This window comes from Aethalodelphis obliquidens, unplaced genomic scaffold, assembly GCF_003676395.1.
Source record: "Aethalodelphis obliquidens isolate GAN/ISIS:26980383/991018 unplaced genomic scaffold, ASM367639v1 scaffold89, whole genome shotgun sequence".
Taxonomy (NCBI): domain Eukaryota; kingdom Metazoa; phylum Chordata; class Mammalia; order Artiodactyla; family Delphinidae; genus Aethalodelphis; species Aethalodelphis obliquidens.
The window spans coordinates 16343-36894 of record NW_020838033.1 but is presented as its reverse complement, the minus strand read 5'-3'; the positions used below and the strand labels follow the sequence as shown (position 1 = coordinate 36894).

The 20552-nt window shown below is 39.2% G+C and overlaps 1 protein-coding gene across 5 annotated transcripts in view; it reads left to right on the top strand.

The window, feature by feature from the left end:
* Positions 1-20552, top strand: part of UTP18 (UTP18 small subunit processome component) — a 39341-nt gene that overhangs the window by 11278 nt on the left and 7511 nt on the right. For all 5 annotated transcript variants that reach the window (XR_003430340.1, XM_027094561.1, XM_027094563.1 and 2 more), the window contains exons 6-11: positions 1130-1255; positions 2069-2243; positions 8068-8168; positions 8458-8548; positions 11254-11377; positions 20210-20384. Coding sequence is in view for 4 of the 5 variants with exons in the window: in XM_027094561.1 (XP_026950362.1) it covers positions 1130-1255; positions 2069-2243; positions 8068-8168; positions 8458-8548; positions 11254-11377; positions 20210-20384 (792 nt within the window). In the remaining variant the exon portion in view is untranslated. The remainder of the gene's footprint in view (positions 1-1129; positions 1256-2068; positions 2244-8067; positions 8169-8457; positions 8549-11253; positions 11378-20209; positions 20385-20552) is intronic.

Sequence of the window (20552 nt, the reverse complement as noted above, 5' to 3'; positions counted from 1 at the left end):
TGAAAACTTCTGAATTCCTTACCATAGTCTACACTGCCCTTCACAGGATCTGGCCTTTGCCGATGTCTTCAACTTCATCTGATGCCTTTTCCTCTTATTCCTTACTCATGCCACACAGGCCTTCTTTCTGTTTCTTGCACATGCCAAGTTCTTTCTTGCTCCTGAACCTTTGCTCTTGCTCATCCCTCCATGTGTTCTTTAAGCACTGCCAGTGGCCAACTCATTCTTACTTTTTTTTTTTTTTTTCCGGTACGCGGGTCTCTCACTGTTGTGGCCTCTCCCGTTGTGGAGCACCGGCTCCGGATGCGCAGGCTCAGCGGCCATGGCTCACGGGCCCAGCCGCTCCGCGGCATGTGGGATCTTCCCAGACCGGGGCACGAACCCACGTCCCCTGCATCGGCAGGCGGACTCTCAACCACTGCGCCACCAGCAAAGCCCTCATTCTTACTTTTCTGCTCACATGACGCCCTAGAAATGTCTTTCCTCACCATCTTACCTAAAGTGGCACCTTTCTGCTCACATGATGCCCTAGAAATGTCTTTCCTTGCCATCCTATCTGAAGTGGCTTACTCTAGTTACTGTCTAACTCATCACTGTGTCTCACTTGTTCATTGTGGTAACCAAGTGCCTACCCAGCACTTGCTTCAGTTAAATATATGCCAAATGAACAGTTCTCTCTTTGACATAATTTTCCCCATTATAAAAGGGTAGCATGCGAATTTAGATGGTGAGAGGGGACCTTATTATGGTAAATTATTAGACAGAGTGATTCTGTCTCTCCCCACCCTGTGCAGATAATTCATTTAGCTCCTCATAGGGTGAATTCACCTCCATTGAAAATGTAGTCATCACAAAAATTTATCTTCAGGGGTTACAAAGAAAACATCATACGATACTGTGTTTTTTATGTAATTGCATTTTCAATGTAGTGGAAGCCCCCGAAAAATGGATTCTTGTATGGTAAAGCACTGTACTAGAATACTAGTTGGTAGCAGAGCTGTGGTCTTCTGGTTACTCTTCCAATGCACTTTCTTCTGCATTGTAAACTACTTTATAGTGTCTTCTTGCTTTAAAGAAAATAATGTTAACCCATTCGAATTGATAAAATTCCAGCTTTATTTTTCTGTAGATGAAGCACTGCCAGCAGGCTAATGCTGAACGTCCTACTACTGCTCGGATCTCGTCTGTGCAGTTCCATCCTCGTGCACAGGTTGTGATGGTCGCTGGCCTAGATAATGCTGTATCACTATTTCAGGTATGCATTTTTTTTTTTTTTCTGCGGTACCCGGGCCTCTCACTGTTGTGGCCTCTCCCGTTGCGGAGCACAGGCTTCGAATGCACAGGCTCAGCAGCCATGGCTCACGGGCCCAGCCGCTCCATGGCATGTGGGATCTTCCCGGACCGGGGCACAAACCCACGTCCCCTGCATCGGCAGGTGGACTCTCAACCACTGCGCCACCAGGGAAACCCTCATTCTTACTTTTCTGCTCACATGACGCCCTAGAAATGTCTTTCCTCGCCATCTTACCTAAAGTGGCACCTTTCTACTCACTTGATGCCCTAGAAATGTCTTTCCAGGGAAAGACACTGTGCCACCAGGGAAGCCCCAGGTATGCATTTTTAAATAAAGACTTGTAGGGACTTCCCTGGTGGCACAGCGGTTAAGAATCCGCCTGCCAATGCAGGGGACACGGGTTTGATCCCTGGTCCCGGAAGATCCTACATGCCGCAGAGCAGCTAAGCCTGTGCACCACAACTACTGAGCCTGTGCTCTAGTGCCCGTGAGCCACAACTACTGAGTCCACGTGCCACAACTACTGAAACCCATGTGCCTAGAGCCCTTGCTCCACAACAAGAGAAGCCACCACAATGAGAAGCCCGTGCACTGCAATGAGGAGTAGCCCCCACTCGCTGCAACTAGAGAAAGTCCGTGCACAGCGATGAAGGCCCACTGCAGCCAAAAATAAATAAATAAATTTTTAAAAAAAGACTTGTAGTGAAAAGTGTTTACAATCAGCTTACATGGTCTGTGGAAATAATCAAAAGGAATATTTGTACTTCCTTATAGGTTGATGGAAAAACAAATCCTAAGATTCAGAGCATCTATTTGGAAAAGTTTCCAATCTTTAAAGCTTGTTTTAGTGCTAATGGAGAAGAGGTTTTAGCCACGAGTACTCACAGCAAGGTTCTTTATGTCTATGATATGCTGGCTGGAAAGCTAATTCCTGTGCATCAAGTAAGAGGTAAGGTTTCTAATGAACATACAGCTGACACGCACCTCCCGCCCCCCCCAGCCCATAGTTGAGTTTGTTTAACAGTATTACAACCACTTTTTTTCCTCCCTATAGAATTATTAAATATAAGGATTTCTTTGGTTTTAGTATTTGGAAAATGTCGTGTTGTTGAGATAACCTGTTTGAATGAAAAAAGTGAACTGACTTTTTACTGAGTACCTATGGGAAGAAAATCATAATTTGCAAATATATATTCCCCTAGACCAGAAAAGCAGTTGCAAATACTTGGCTGTAAAATTAGCAGTTGCTGCAGCAGAAAGAACATGAGCCTGGGAGCTAGAAGACCTGGGTTCTACTGCTTTGGACAAATTATTTCACTCCTCTGATCTGAAATTTGGGTGCCCTCCAGTTCTTCTGCTGTTTGTTATAATGCAATTTTGGTTTACGTTTAAAGGAAATAAAGCACTGCTTTTGGAATTTGTAATGTATTTTGAAGAATGAACTACTTAAATAGTACATCTTTTTTTATCAGATGAAAATTTATCTTTCCTCTGCCTTATCTCGTCTTCTGCATTCTCCTACTCCCATTACCTCAAAAATATAATGACACCTTCATGAATCCTTTGGGAACTAAAGTCCTTGTAATGAAGTTGGTTGGGTTAACATTATAAATCTTGGGAGGTGTTGTCATACGCTACAGCTTGCTGGCAGTCTCCCTGTTAAATTGCACATATGTGGGGCTGTAAAGGTTACACGTTGCTCTGTACAGCCTTTTTTCTGCTAGTGGTTAAAAGTGAGTAAGGCCAACTTTAGAAACATTTATGAAGTTTATTTTCAGTGTTTCCGGTCTGGTCTTTCCTGTGTTCCTGACACTTTCAGTGATCCTTTCCAAGGGGTTTTTTCCTTTTTTTTTTTCTCTTTCTCTCCCATTGCGGAGCACAGGCTCCGGACGCGCAGGCCCAGCGGCCATGGCTCACGGGCCCAGCCGCTCCGCAGCATGTGGGATCTTCCCGGACCGGGGCACGAACCTGTGTCCCCTGCATCGGCAGGCGGACTCTCAACCACTGCGCCACCAGGGAAGCCCTCCAAGGGCGGTTTTAATTTATCTATTTATGCTTTAAATCAGTGCTTCTTAAACATTAATGTGCATACGAATCACCTGGGGATCTTGTTAAAATGCAGACTCTGATTCTGTTGTTCTGAGGCGGGCCTGATTCTGCATTTCTAACAAGTTCTCAGATGCTGCTGATGCTACTGGTCCATGGACTTCCCTTTGAGTTGGAAAACCTTAAACTGTCTCCCCATATTGAAATAGAAAACAACATGTAGTAGTTATTATTCTTAAATGTCATTCCACTAATCAAAAGGAATGTGCTCTGGTCCTTCCTTGCCTTGCATCCTCTTGGGAAAAGCAAACCAGGGGTGGCTGATATCCAGTAGTTAGTGATGTCCACTGTGGATCTGCTGGTGTGCAGGGGTGTGTATCTGATCACCGGATTCTTCTAAGACATGGCATTTATCTTTGCCTTTTAATATTTTTCCTTCTCTTTCCTCAATAAGCATAACTTGGTAATAATGATAATTATAATAGTAAATCAAATGTATTCCTTCTTGTGATGTTGTTATTGAATATAATTCTCAGTCTCTCGTGATTATAAAACAGTATTCATAACTCGAAATTAATTAAGGACAGTAGAACAAGGGGGAAAATTGCTGACAAGTTAGGATGTGCAAGGCTTACATGTATGTGAGCTCTTGGTTCTTGCAAATGCAAGTCTGAAAAATGAAGAATTCAGAATTGATGCATTCTGAAGAATTCCACTTTGATGGTTCCTTCCACTAACCTGTCAGGGCTTTTAAAGTGGGGTCCGTGGACTCTCAAAATGCAGGGGTCTGTGAAGCTGGATAGGAAAAACATTCCATCTTTATTTTCACTAATCTCTAAATGAAATTTAGCATTTCCTTCAGTTAAGAAAGTTTTAAACAACCATTATTTTGAGAAGGGTATCATACACTTCACCAGACTGGCACACAGAAAGGTTAAGAACCACAGATTACTATTTCAAAGTTCAGAAGCAGTTTCTGTTGCATCATTTAGAAGGACAGTTCTTTTATCTATATCTGTCCATCTGTGCCGGGTCTTAGTTGTGGCATGTGGGATCTTTGTTGCCGCATGCAAGATCTTCATTGCGGCATGCGGGAATCTTTTAGTCGTTGCATGTGGACTCTTATTTTTGGCATGTGGAATCTAGTTCCCTGACCATGGATCGAACCCGGGCTGCCTGCATTGGGAGCACCGAGTCTTAACCACTGGACCACCAGGGAAGTCCCTAGAAGGATAGTTCTTTTTTTTTTTTTTTAAAGATTTATTTATTATTTATTTATTTAATTTTATTTTTGGCTGCATCGGGTCTTAGTTGCGGCACACGGGATCTTCGTTGAGGCATGTGGGATCTTCTCTTGCAGCGTGCAGGCTTCTCTCTAGTCGTGGCGTGTGTGGTTTCTCTCTCTAGTTGTGGTGCCTGGGACATAGGCTCCAGAGCGCATGGGCTCTGTAGTTTGCAGCATACAGGCTCTCTAGTTGAGGTGCCCGAGCTCAGTAGTTGGGGTGCGTGGGCTTAGTTGCCCCGAGGCATGTGGAATCTTAGTTCCTTGATCAGGGATCTAACCCCTGTCCCCTGCAGTGCAAGGTGGATTCTTTACCACTGGACCACCAGGGAAGTCCCAGAAGGGCAGTTCTTAAGGGAGCTGTCTTGTTCTAGCTCTGTCTTCACAAAGAATTTGACCATTTGGGAATTCAGTTAGTCAGGCAGCCATTTTGATTTATAGGCATATGGTCATTGCTGAGCCTTAGTTTTCTCTTTCTGTAAGCTCAAGGGTTCTAAAATATTAAAAGAATTTTTTAGAAGATTGTAACTAAGCACCAGTTCACTTCCCATCCTATGGAATTTGGTTCTATTCTAATTAAATTGGCCATTCTTTTCTTATCTATCAGTTGCTCAGCAGTTGACCTAAAAATCTCATTCCTGGGACTTCCTGGCGGTCCAGTGGTTAAGACTCCGTGCTTCCAATGCAGGGGGCATGGTTTCGATCCCTGGTCTGGGAACTAAGATCCCACATGCTGTGTGGGGTGGCCAAAAAAAAACTCATTCCGTAATCCATAGAAACATTTACACCTGACATCTTTAAAGCTCTGTATCTTCTTTCTCAAGGCCATGTTATAAATTTTGTCGGGCTTCAATTTTTTTTTTTTTGTTAGTTTCTGCTTTATAACAAAGTGGATCAGTTATACATATACATATGTTCCCATATCTCTTCCCTCTTGCGTCTCCCTCCCTCCCACCCTCCCTATCCCACCCCTCTAGGTGGTCACAAAGCACCGAGCTGATCTCCCCGTGCTATGCAGCTGCTTCCCACTAGCTATCTACCTTACGTTTGTTAGTGTGTATATGTCCATGACTCTCTCGCCCTGTCACAGCTCACCCTTCCCCCTCCCCATATCCTCAAGTCCGTTCTCCAGTAGGTCTGTGTCTTTATTCCTGTCTTACCCCTAGGTTCTTCATGACATTTTTTTTTCTTAAATTCCATATATATGTGTTAGCATACGGTATTTGTCTCTCTCCTTCTGACTTACTTCACTCTGTATGACAGACTCTAGGTCTATCCACCTCATTACAAATAGCTCAATTTCGTTTCTTTTTTATGGCTGAGTAATATTCCATTGTATATATGTGCCACATCTTCTTTATCCATTCATCGGATGATGGGCACTTAGGTTGTTTCCATCTCCGGGCTATTGTAAATAGAGCTGCAATGAACATTTTGGTACATGACTTGAATTTTGGTTTTCTCAGGGTATATGCCCAGTAGTGGGATTGCTGGGTCATATGGTAGTTCTATTTGTAGTTTTTTAAGGAACCTCCATACTGTTCTCCATAGTGGCTGAACCAATTCACATTCCCACCAGCAGTGCAAGAGTGTTCCCTTTTCTCCACACCCTCTCCAGCATTTATTGTTTCTAGATTTTTTGGTGATGGCCATTCTGACTGGTGTGAGATGGTATCTCATTGTAGTTTTGATTTTCATTTCTCTAATGATTAATGATGTTGAGCATTCTTTCATGTGTTTGTTGTCAGTCTGTATATCTTCTTTGGAGAAATGTCTATTTAGGTCTTCTGCCCATTTTTGGATTGGGTTGTTTGTTTTTTTGTTATTGAGCTGCATGAGCTGCTTGTAAATTCTGGAGATTAATCCTTTGTCAGTTGCTTCATTTGCAAATATTTTCTCCCATTCTGAGGGTTGTCTTTTGGTCTTGTTTATGGTTTCCTTTGCTGTGCAAAAGCTTTGAAGTTTCATTAGGTCCCATTTGTTTATTTTTGTTTTTATTTCCATTACTCTAGGAGGTGGGTCAGAAAGGATCTTGCTGTGATTTATGTCATAGAGTGTTCTGCCTGTGTTTTCCTCTAAGAGTTTGATAGTTTCTGGCCTTACATTTAGGTCTTTAATCCATTTTGAGCTTATTTTTGTGTATGGTGTTAGGGAGTGATCTAATCTCATACTTTTACATGTACCTATCCAGTTTTCCCAGCACCACTTATTGAAGAGGCTGTCCTTTCTCCACTGTATATCCTTGCCTCCTTTATCAAAGATAAAGTGCCCATATGTGGGTGGGTTTATCTCTGGGCTTTCTATCCTGTTCCATTGATCTATCTTTCTGTTTTTGTGCCAGTACCATACTGTCTTGATTACTGTAGCTTTGTAGTATAGTCTGAAGTCAGGGAGCCTGATTCCTCCAGCTCCGTTTTTCAAGATTGCTTTGGCTATTTAGGGTCTTTTGTGTTTCCATACAAATTGTGAAATTTTTTGTTCTAGTTCTGTGAAAAATGCCAGTGGTAGTTTGCTAGGGATTGCATTGAATCTGTAGTTTGCTTTGGGCAGTAGAGTCATTTTCACAATGTTGATTCTCCCAATCCAAGAACATGGTATATCTCTCCATCTATTTGTATCATCTTTAATTTCTTTCATCAGTGTCTTATAATTTTCTGCATACAGGTCTTTTGCCTCCTTAGGTATATTCCTAGATATTTTATTCTTTTTGTTGCAGTGGTAAATGTGAGTGTTTTCTTAATTTCACTTTCAGATTTTTCATCATTAGTGTATAGGAAGGCCAGAGATTTTTGTGCATTAATTTTGTATCCTGCAACTTTACCAAATTCATTGATTAGCTCTAGTAGTTTTCTGGTAGCATCTTTAGGATTCTCTATGTATAGTATCGTGTCATCTGCAAAAAAGTAAAGTGACAACTTTACTTCTTCTTTATCAACTCTTGAATACACTACTGACACATGGTTTTGTTTTGTTTTTTCTTTTTGATCCACAAAGTTAAGAATTAGACTCCCATTCATCATGGGATGTTTTGTAGGTGGCTAGCAACTAGTTTCTGCATGTTAGTGTGTTTTAGCTGTCTCTGTGGCAGTGTGTTTTCCTTCTGGTGATGAACGTTTTGACAAAGAAGTATAATTTATCCTTTTAGTTACTTACAGGTATTACTGTTTACATTTGGAAAATTAGTCGATAAGTTTACTGGTTGGAGAGCTGGCTCTCAGGCCTGTAATTAGAATGGTGAATGTTAACGAAGACAAAGAACAGAAGTTTGCTAAGCATTTTGTAGTGACCTTGTATTTCGGTCATACTCAATGATGCATGGGGTCAGACTTATTCAGAGTCTGAGCCCATGTTTTATTTAAGGCACTTAAAAAGTAAGAAACTCTCAATTGTCAGTGAAAGCTTTACTGTAAACCATTAATCCTTATTGATTCATCTCTTTTCTTAGGTTTGAAGGAGAAGATAGTGAGGAGCTTCGAAGTCTCCCCAGATGGGTCCTTTTTGCTTATAAATGGTGTTGCTGGATATTTTCACTTGCTGTCAATGAAGGTGAACCATTATTAGCTGTTGCTTGTTCTTCTAGGATAAGACATTAATGTAGGGATGGTCTTGAACCATAACTCATGGTGTCCTTAAATCTGCATCTCAAGTAGAGGAGCATATTGAGACTTCGGGAGAAGTTGTGGGCAGTTCGGGAAGAATTTTTTTTTTGAGGGTAGGGAAAAACAAAGTTGAGTAGGTGCTCAAAATAGAGAACTAGATTGCTTTTATTCTGCACGTTGTGATTCTTCTCTGCAGTGCCTAACAATTTGATAAATAATATTTATTGTTCTTCCAGACTAAAGAGCTACTTGGTAGTATGAAAATTAATGGAAGGATTGCAGCATCCACATTCTCTTCAGACAGTAAGAAAGTATATGCATCTGCAGGTAAGTTAAGTTAATGATAAGATGATCCGAAGCTTCTTTGAAGCTTTGGGTGTGTTTAAATACCAACTTTAACCAAAACTGTGTTTGATTTTAGACTTTTTTGTGTTAGTAAGAAAATCATTTTTATTTTTACAATTCATTTTTCATTGCTGTTTGCCTTCTCATTTACTAACTAGTAATGGTGAAGGGTTAACCACTTAACATGCACTGTTTGGGGAAAAGATGGGAAGAAAATGCATTTTATTTAATTAATTAGTTAATTTTTGACTATGTTGGGTCTTCGTTGCCGCGCGGGCTTTCTCTAGTTGTGGCGAGCGGGGGCTGCTCTTCGTTGTGGTGCGTGGGCTTCTCACTGCAGTGGCTTCTCTTGTTGCAGAGCACGGGCTCTAGGTGTGTGGGCTTCAGTAGTTGTGGCATGCGAACTCAGTAGTTGTGGCTCGCGGGCTCTAGAGCACAGGCTCAGTAGTTTTTGGTGCACGGGCTTAGTTGCTCCGTGGCATGTGGGATCCTCCCGGACCAGGGATCAAACCCATGTCTCCTGCGTTGGCAGGCAGATTCTTAACCACTGCACCATCAGGGAAGTCCCCAGAAAATGCATTTTAAAAGATGATTTATTCTGAGACTTTCTTACTTTCTTTTTGAAAGTTACTTAGAATCATCACTTCTATTAGCCTCTTTCGACTTGGATAATGTTTGGAATTTTATTCATTATTGACTGAAAACAATTCTGATCTCATTCTGACATTTCTTTAGTACTACCAACCAACCCTTTATCATTCCTGACAGTCTCTAATCTTGTGCTTTTCTGCTGGCCTTTCTGACTGTCCTGTGACTCTTACGCCTTTTCCTAAAGGATCTTGGGGACCATCACAAGCTCAGCGTAGTTCATGCTGTTTGGTAGTGGGAGGAATTAGAGTGGTTCTGCCAGTGAGTATTATTCTTCAATCTGTTCATAACTTTTTTTAAAAAAAGGATTAAGTTTAGCATTAACTTTAATTTTTGTTTTGGTTTTGGCCCAGAATCAAACTTTCACAAGGTTGAGTTACTTACATTTGTATGTTTTTAATCCAATAATATAAGAATGTCAGCAGCATATATAGTCTCTATTAATTAATATGCTAGGTTTTATGAGGGGTAAGGAATAAACATTGGTTCAGAGAAATAATGCTCCTAATGAAATGGCCCTTGGATCCTGGGAGAGTCAGAGTTGGGGAGAAGAGTTGAAGGGTCAGCACAGATACTGAGATTTGGTTATATGAATTGGATATAGATGTTAAATATTTACAAATTAGGTTAGTACCATGGAGGTCTAATTTACCATAAGAAAGGTCCTAAAATCAGAGAAGGAGTAATGAAAAGTTGAGCCTTGGTAAGTTAGGGGTTACCTATATTTTGATTGGTGTTCTCCCCCCTCCCCTTCCTCCTTTCCTTCTTCTGTAAGGAGTGATTTATGTGATTGGTGGCATATTGTTCATATTTATTGTTTTATATATATAAAGAATATTTTGATAGAAGGAGTGTTGAAGAAAGAATTTACCTTTTATCTTTTTAGCTGAACCAGTTTTTTCTTTTTGTTTTCTCTTGGATTAATTATTGCTTCTTAAGTCAACATCAACTTATGACCATCTAATACACTTGCTTTCTAGATGGTCTTCCTGCCCTTGATCCCTTCTGTTCCCATTTTAGTCTGTTGCTAGCTAGGCTGATCTTTAAACCCCTTCCTTTATCGTACCATTACCCTACAGACAGACAGAAAGTTTTTAAAATTTGAGCCTATTAAATTTTTTCTAAATACATATTTTACTTCTACCTAACCTAAACCCTTATGCCAGCCTGGGAAATTTTGTTTCTTAATGAAACAGTTGAAACAGTGAGATTCATTGAATTCTCATTGGAAGGATAATAGTATAGAAGGGTGAACGTTAGAGCAATATCCACGTAAAAGAAAGATGAAATACATGAGTGAGGAGCCATCTTTGAGATGGGTATAGGGTCATTATACACATCTATAATGGGTGTGAGGAAGGGGGTGATCATCAATATTGAGTGTATAGGAGAGAGAAAAAAGGAGGACTGATTTTGGCAATTAGATGGCCATTTCTATCATGAAAATATTTGTGTTCTCATCAGATTTAATATCCTTTATCTTTCACACATTCTCCCTTCTCTAAACTATTTGTGCTTACTACAGTAAATTATCCATACCTCCTTAATTAAATTATAAATTCCTTTTGGTCTGGAGCAGTTCGTTCTTCATTTCCTCCTCTGTCGTCAACTTCATCCTCAGTTTGGTATCTAGATCACCTAGCCTTACATGTTTGGTACTCTGATACCTCTTGATAGATGTTGGAAAACCTTTGCTGGTGGGTTTTTTGTTTTTTCAAATTTTGCGCCAATAATTTATCTGAGTGAAATGTAGAAACTTTTTCTGAAAGTTCAACTCAAGCCAAGAGTTTGTGATTTTCACTCTAAACCTAAAGATATTGTTTATTAATGACTAATGAGGATGTAGTTTTCTATATATGAAAATGTATACAAGAAACATTTTTAGGCCAGTTTTCTAGACCTAGGACAATTATAGTATATAGTAGGTCTTTATTTGTAGTATCTTGTACTATTAAAGAGGGACTAAGAATAGTCAGTTCACTTGCCTTTCAAGTTTAAAACAAAATTAACCAAACCCAATTTTTGGCTGTTTCATTCAGGGGATGGAGACGTTTATGTTTGGGATGTGAACTCTAGGAAGTGCCTTAACAGATTTGTTGATGAAGGCAGTTTATATGGATTAAGCATTGCCACGTCTAGGAATGGACAGTATGTGGCTTGTGGGTAAGTAAACTGAGGTTCTGGTAACCTTTAATCACCTTTTGCTAATGAGAAAATATTAAAGAATTGAGGGGCTTCCCTGGCGGCGCAGTGGTTAAGAATCCGCCTGCCAATGCAGGGGATATGGGTTCAAGCCCTGGTCCGGGAAGATCCACATGCCATGGAGCAACTAAGCCCGTGCACCACAACTACTGAGCCTGCACTCTAGAGTCCACGAGCCACGACTACTAAAGCGCCTAGAACCCCCTGCTCCTCAACAAGAGAAGTCACCGCGAGGAGAAGCCCGCGCACCACAACGAAGAGTAGCCCCTGCTTGCTGCAACCAGAGAAAGACCGTGTGCAGCAACGAAGACCCAATGCAGCCAAAAATAAAATAAATAAACTTATAAAAAGAAAGAAAAAAAAAAAAAAGAATTGAGTATACTGAATGGTGCCTAGTAGTTCTGTTTATAAACTAGTAATATGAAATTAATAAACCCAGGTCTTACATTTTATTGTCTTAATAATATTTGTTAATATTTGTGTTTAATAATACTAATGGCAGTTTTTCAGCTCTTTAGCAATGAAAATACTGGACTACCTTATGTTATGGTATGTTTTCTTATGTTTGAAATATTTGTTTAAGTCTTAAAGATACTTAAAGCATTTTTGCCTTTAGCTAGCTAGGTGGTATAAACCAAAAACATGTTTTTTGGGAACACTGTTGTTAGTATTTTAGAGACTTTGAAAATATTATCTAGAACATGTTATTGTGTCATTGCTGAAAAAAATGGTTATTACACTGGGGAAAAGATGGCTTTATTGTCCTACTTGATTTTAAAGATGCAGGGTGGGAGGAGGGGGTATTGGATACTTACCTATAATTCTAAACGATTTTACCTACCAAATCACTAATCAGCACCTGTAATTTTAGAACTTCCAGAAGTCAATCTTCATGACTTTCTTAGACTAAACACAATTGATCCATAAAGAGATTTCAAATTCTCCCTTGGTGGGAGGTCCAGTGGGTCTTGCCGTTATAGCATACTCACCACTTTTTCTTCATTTCACTCCTTCAAAGGTTAAAATTGGGGAAACTGCTTATAAATATCCCTACCACCATTTGGAAATTGGTCAGCAGCTACCTTGGGGCCTGGGAAGAAAGGAAAGTGGAACCAGGCTGTGGAGCTTGGAGGCCAGGCTAACATCACGTGGGTCTGCCATAGGCAGTAGGGCAGCCTGAGCCCAGCGTTGCTAGAGCACTGTGCACTATGGCAGCAGTTCATGATTAGCAGGTCTTCTGAGACTAAAGCTCCTTTAGAATGAAGACTGGTATTTAAATTAATTATAAATAATTTTAAGCAGACCTGCTTTTGCCTTTATGTGGGAAAGAATAACTGCACAAACATAACCTTCACTCAAATCTGTGAAGTTAATCTTTTTCTAGTCCTTGCCTCTCTTTTTTGTATCACTTTTTATTAATCGCCTTTGAAGGGCCCAAAGAGGAAAGAATCTAGTATTAGTTGTTTAAACTCATTGGATTTTAATTGCCTTTCAGTGTAATTGAATTCTGATGTGCTTGGTCAAAGACCATTATTAGGTTTTTATTGTTAAACCTGGAAAGAAAGGCCTTAACCCTTGTTAGAGGAATTTCCCATGTTATCAGACAGACGGGGAAGAGTTGGTGGTGGAATCAGGGCAGAGGTAGGAGAAACTGAACTCACTTGACTGGTTGGCTGGCTGCTCCTTCCCTTCCTCGCACCTCCCTCTCTTACCCCTCTCCATGTACTGGTGTGAAATTTCTCTATCCTGGACTTTGCTGCTGGGAATTAACTCCTCCCTTGATCTCAAAATTCGTCTGATAGTGTCTATTAACTCTTCTCAGTGTCCTGGCATAAAGTGGTTGCTTTTGATTTACAGCTTTGCTCTGATAGGGAAATAGGGAAACTAAGAATGTTGTAAATAGAGAGGTCTATTAGTTTGCAGTATCTTTTTTTATGGCTTTGGTTAATATAAGGATTGCTGCATATTTTTAGAAAGTTTTCACATTAATTTGTACATCAGTGTTAGGACATACTTGGGAAATCATTAGGGGCTAACCCTTCCTTACAGGTCGGGGGCGCTGATGCCCTGAAGCGTTCTGTAAGACACAACTGAAATCATTGATAAGGAGGGGTCTTGAAGCCTGCAGTCTTACTTTTCCAGGTGCAGTGCCCTTCTCGCTCTACTGGGTAGAATCTTAGTTAAGTTGTACCTTTGCTGCATCTTCTGTATATGCAGTAGTGTGTTTTGTGACTTCCTATCTAGTCTAGAAGTCAGTCAGTAAAAAAAAAAAAAAAAAAGAAAAAAAATTTGAATGCTGGCTATGTATTACAAAGCACTGTATATTGAAGAATGGGAAGTTGAGACCTGGCATATTCTCTCCTTTGCATGTGACAGCTCTTTGAATACATAGACTTCAGAAGATAGCTCACTAAATTCAGGTGGCCCCGTAAGGTGACTTGGAGAATCCCCTGTATCTTGTTGCTGTTGCTTTATTTTCTCTGCTTTACAGTGAAGAAGTTAGGAGCATCTTGTGCTGCAGTAATGGAACGTCACTGGCTTGGGCTCCTGCCTTGACTGGGGGTGTGCAACCTATAAACCACTTCGGGCTCTTTGTATTTTGAGAACTGTTGGTCAAAGCCATAAAAATACCTGTTTTTATATTTTCTCATCAAAGTTCTATCAGGTGGTTAGATACTTATTGACTTTAGTCTTCATTACCTTCTTAAAAATACACAAATTAAGATTGTCTTTTTACTAGTTTCCATCTAAATAGTCTTAAACTGTGCTCTGAATAATAATTATAATAAAAAGATTTATAATATTAATAGCAAAATTTTTCAGCACTTAGTATCTGCCAAGCACTGTTTTTCATATATAGCTGTATATGTGTATTTTGTGTGTGTGTGTGTATATATGTAAGCTACATATGTATGTGTGTATATAAATATATATATAGATATCTTCTCATATATAATCTAACTTAATTCTCATTTCCTACTCCATGATATTGGTACTATGATCCCTGCTTTACAGGTGGGGAAGCTGAGGCACTGTGAGTTAAGTAACTTGGTTAGGGTCAGACAGTAAGTGGAAGACCCAAGATTACAAATAGTCTGGCTCCAGAGCTGGAGCTTTTAACCTTTAAAATTTTTGTTTGTTTTCTTTTTAAAAATTTTATTGAAGTACAGTTGATCTACAATGGTGTGTTAATTTCTGCTGTAAAGTGACTCAGTTATACATATGTATTCTTTTTCATATTCTTTTCCATTATCGTTTATCCCAGGATATTTACTATAGCTCCCTTTGCTATGCGGTAGGACCTTGTTGTTTATCCATCCTATATCTAATAGTTTGCCTCTGCTAATCCCACACTCCCGCCCCTCCCCACCACCCCCAACCACAGGTCTGTTCTCTATGTCTGTGAGTCTGTTTCTGTTTTGTAGATATGTTCATTTGTGTCGTATTTTAGATTCCACATATATAAGTGATATAATACGGTATTTGTCTTTCTCTTTCTGACTTACTTTACTTAATATGATAATCTCTGGGTCCATCCATGTTGCTGCAAATGGCATTATTTTATTCTTTTTTATGGCTGAGTATATTCATTGAATATAAATATATACCACATCCGTATCTATTCATCTGTCGACAGACATTTAGGTTGCTTCTGTGTCTTGGTTATTGTACGTAGAGCTGCTCATAGCATAGGGGTGCATGTATCTTTTTGAATTATAGTTTTGTCTGGGCTGTTTTATTTTATTGAAGTATAGTTGATGTGCAATATTATGTAAGTTACAGATGTACAGTACAGTGATTCACAGTTTTAAAGTTTATACTCCATTTATAGTTATTAGAATATTGGCTATATTTCCTGTGTTGTACAATATATTCTTGTAGCTTATTTTATACATAATAGTTTGTACCTTTTAGACCCCTACCCCTATATTGCCCCTACTCGCTTCCCTCACCCCACTGGTAACCACTAGTTTGTTCTCTATATCTGTGTCTGTTTCTTTTTTGTTACATTTATGAGTTTGTTATATTTCTTAGATTCCACATATAAGTGTCATACAGTATTTGTCTTTCTCTGACTTATTTCACTTAGCTTAATGTCCTCCAAGTCCATCCATGTTGTTGCAAATGGCAACATTTCATTGTTTTTTATGGTTGAGTTCTACTGCCTTTTTAACGGTACATCTCTGTGTGTTGATGTGTTTAAATATAAAATGGTACAATCACTAGGAGTTTTGCAAATTAAGGAGTCTTACAAGAAGTAAAGAACATTTAGTCCAGTGTGTCTTTAGAATGAATCCTTTTGTGCCATGTATGTAATCCCTTTGGAACATCAGCTTCAAACATTCTGTGCTTCAGCTTTTATTAGCTTTATCTTTTATCTTTTAAAATGTCTAAATATACCTTAGATTGCTATTTTTCCTACTTAAATCTGTGTTTTAAACCCTTAGCTTAAAACTTTGCTTCAGGATTTTTGTGATTTCAGTAATCTACCTGGATTGGGAGAATGTGGAAACTAGTCTTTTATAACTTAAAGCTAACAAAAAGTTTCTCTTTCTAAGATATTTTCAGTATTAGTTTATTCTGATGATGATTGTCCCTTTTCTGTTATCTTTCCATTTGTTTGTATATCTGTTTTTAATTTCTTGCTGGTGTCTTAGTCTAATTCTGCACGTCCATCACAGTAACTTCTAGCCACATGTGCTATTTAATTTTAAATTAATTAAAATTTAAAAAAAATCTAGTTCCTTGATGGCACCGGCCACGTTTTATGTATTCAGTAGCCACGCGTGTCTAGTGGCTATCATATTGAGCAGCACAGCTATAGAGTATTTCCAGAATCACAGAAAGGTATACTGAGTAGTGCCAGTCTAATCCAGTCATTTTATTGATAAGGAAACTGAGGTCTATTAGTTAGGTAATTCAAGTGTTGTTACTTATCAACTAGTTATTGGCAGAGCTGGATCTGGAACTCATGTTGTCTAGTTTCCAGTTCTGTGTCCTTTCCACACTGCCACCCCCAAGTATTTTTGATTTTATTTTAAAAGAATACTGAATAATTCAGGGCTATAGAAAAGTATGAAATTTGTTATGATTTAGGGCCTGGAATTAGTAGTTCTTTAATTTTAGGGCTCTCATTGAACATATAAAATGGGTTTCATTTTGCTTCATCTAGAGATTGTTCAGGACATGTATGCTTTATAACGCAAGGAAAACCTGTTTTATTCAGGGATATGTTTTTGCTTCAGTTTCCTCATTCATAAAAACATTTATTGAGCATTGAGCTGGAGATTGTGAGATAGAACTATGCATCATCACCTTCTCATAGTTTTTGATCTTATGTGAGGACATGCATACATGTATCTCTATTTACAAGGTGAGACGTCTTAAGGGCTGCAGTTGAGATACAGTGTTTTAATTTTAAGAATGTTAGGAATGGTGAAGGCTGTTATTGTTGAATGTCTGGAAAAGGGTTTGGGGGATATTGGCACTTGAGCTGGCCATTTTGAGGGCCAGGTGGGGTTCAGAGAAAGGCATTGCAGATAGTGGAAAGGATGAGAAAATTCAGGTTTGTGTTCTGAGAGAAGTCTGGATGGGATGACTCTTAAGGGGGGTTAGGCTACAAAGGTAAGCAGTCAGGGGATAACTTGTAGAAAGGTCTTTTATGCTGTGTCGAAGAATATGGACATTAAGTGGAAAGAGAAACCGTTAAGAGTTTTTAAGCAGAGGAGAAACATGATGATATTTGAATTTTAGAGTTTGAAGTAGATAATTTGCATGACAGCCTTCAGAAGGGGAATAGAGGTGCAGGTAGATGAGCCTTGAGGTCATTGCAATAATCCAGGCATTAAGTAGTAAAGGTGGGAATGGGAATAGGGAGATAGGTAAACAATGCTTGTAACATATGTCATAACTGCTTAGAAAATTGGGATGGGAGAGAAGCAGTGACATTATCAGGCTCCTGGCCAAGACAGCCAGAAGAGTGGAGTTGTCCATAGAATGAGGGTGGAGGAGGGAGGCGTGCCAGAGATAGGCGTGTCACAGGGCTGTTCCACAAGCAGTTAGAAGTGAGTGGAATTAAAGACACTGATGGTCCATGGGGGTAAATGAGATGAGAGAGACACTAGAGGTAGGTTGATGTGGTTAATTGCCATCATTCCTGTTGGGGAAGATTTTTGTGTACCAGGATACGTCATGGTTGCTGATCTGCTAATGGATTGGCTTCTTGATTCAAGAGCCTGCTTCTAGTCCAATCAGCTGTGGTTGAGGGTGGAAAGATAACAGTCATGTCTGTTTCTTTAGTTTGGATTTCAGGGATGAGCTCCTTTCTCCCTTTGGTCCTGTTCTTCCACTTACGATACCTGGTTTTAGTTGTTGTTGTTCTTTGTTTGTTTTTTAAACCTAATATTTCCCTTCTCCATCTCACGTCTTACCTACCTCTTCCACAGAGCTTCACTGGAGCAACTTCACCTCATATTGATTTTTCCCTTCTTTGAGGTTCTAGATCACGTAAAGAGCTTAGCTTATGTTCTCCTGTATTTCTGGGTATTTCTTGCAGGTGTATTTTTTCTGGGGTTAAATTCCTTCTGATGTTCTGTGTTCCTGTGACAGTTTGCGTATTGCTGGTTATATAGATATCATTCAATAAATAACCACTCTCAGTAGCATATTAGAATCAGTTATCAATATATTTTAGCACAAATACCACTGTAAGTTCCCATATGTCAAAATGATTAACTTGTACCATTTTTGTTCCACACATCTAAGCAACATAGGCTATATTTAAGGGTACTCTGATGTTCACGAGGATAAGATTTGATCTGAAATTGATATTTAGAAGAGAGCATATGGATTATAACTTTTCATCTTTAATTAAGATGGATTTAGGCATAAATTAGTTTTCAGCAAGAAAAGAGATTTAGTATAAAATAAGTACAGTGAATAGATATTTTGATCCAAGTCAAATATATAAATAAGGAAAATATAAATTTTGTCTTAGGTTGTTGTAACAAAGTACCATAGATTGGTAGCTTATAATCAACAGAAGCTTATTTCTCACATTTCTGGAGACTGGAAGTCTGAAATCAGGTTGCCAGCATGCTTGGGTCCTTGGTGAGGGCCTTCTTCCCAGGTTGCAATAGGCTGGCTTCTTGCTGTGACCCCACAGGGTGAAAAGAGAGTGAGAGAGCCTCTGGGGTCACTTTTATAAAGTCCCTGGGCTTCCCTGGTGGCGCAGTGGTTGAGAGTCCGCCTGCCGATGCAGGGGACACGGGTTCGTGCCCTGGTACGGGAAGATCCCACATGCCGCGGAGCGGCTGGGCGCGTGAGCCATGGCCGCTGAGCCTGCACGTCCGGCCAGGCCCGTGAGCCATGGCCGCTGAGCCTGCGCGTATGGAACCTGTGCTCCACAATGGGAGAGGCCACAACGGTGAGAGACCCCCGTACCGCAAAAAAAAAAAAAAAAAAGATCATATAAAGTCCCTAATCCCATTCATGACCTAATTACCGCCCAAAGGCTCACCTCCTAATACCATTACATTTCGGATTAAGATTTCAACATAAGAATTTCAGTGGGACACAGACGTTCAGTCCATAACAAAATTATATAAACCCAGGATATATGTTGTTTCTCCTGAGTGGTTAATATGGACTATATAGTTAGCTGTCCTTAAATTAAGGCGTTCTTTTTTTTTTTTTTTTTTTTTAAGGCGTTCTTAATGTATATGAAATATATATCAAAAACTGTATATGTAAGCAGTTTGAAGACTTTAAAGCACTAAATCTAACATACTATTTGTGTGTTGGCTATAATTTCAAGCTATGGAATCTTGTATGTGAACTGAATTTATCTTGTGTATGCACTGTGCCTGGTTCACTGTAGGCAGTAAGCTTAAGTGAGAATGAGTATAGGAATGAGAGAACACTTAGTGGAATACATGTGTGTCGCCCTTGTTAGTTTGAGGCTTAATTTCTTGCATCTTTCAGGTTGATGTTGCATTTGCTAATTAAGTTTGAATTAAGTGTCTATGAATTACAAATACCTTATTCTTATTCCTTACAAATGATGCCCATAACGTTAGTTTGTCTGAACACTGAGGGCAAAAAGTTTACTGAAAGTTCTTGTCTGTGGATGATTCTGTTAAAGCCATTAAGATCTACTTTTTATGAATATTGGGTATAATTCATTGCTGGTAAATGTTTCAGTAAACTTGGAGTGGATGATCATTTCCATAACTCTTGACTGTAGATATTCCTGGTAGAGCAAAAAATTAATACGCTTGCTGTTACAGCTGTTGTTCAGCACTGTTTTGGAAGTTCTCATAAATAGAATAGAATAAAAAAGGAAAGGAGGAGACCTATTTAGATAGGGGAAGGACAGCTCTCATTCGCATATTAGGATGTTAGGTTGGCCATAAATACCATGAGAGTGGCAGTCTTACTCTCTTTTGTTCACCTTTGCATCCCAGGCGATTAAATAGTGCCTGGCATAGAGTTGAAATTCAGTAAATAGTTATTGAAGGAATGAATAATGAAGATTTTACGCTTTGTAGGATTTTCTAGCTAGGCTAGTAACTAAAAAGCTGCCAGAGTTAACAAGAGTTCGGTAAGACTACAGTAGAACTGATAGACTGTGTCTAGCTTTTGCCTTGGGATGAACTCTCCAACCCATGGTCACTGTGTAACACAATACGATTCCTGTAAATATCAGTTTGGGGGGTTAAATCTTTATTCACTTAGGTGGTGAAAACTCTTTTGCTTGTTTTTAATCTGTTGTATTCCTTTTTCTCTTTGCAGTTCTAATTGTGGAGTGGTAAACATATACAATCAAGATTCTTGTCTCCAAGAAGCAAACCCAAAGCCAATAAAAGCTATAATGAACTTGGTTACAGGTGTTACTTCTCTGACCTTCAATCCTACTACAGAAATCTTGGCAATTGCTTCAGAAAAAATGAAAGAAGCAGTCAGATTGGTAATATTTCTTTACCCTTTCCTTTTAGCATTGATAATTTTAAAATTTAAAGTTGAAAACATGGAAAGATAATAGGAAAGTGTTGGATTATTTTAAAAAGAGTAGCCTCTTTTGATGTAGAAATTCCTTATACTGTAGCTTTTGGGTATTATTATAGAAATGACTAAC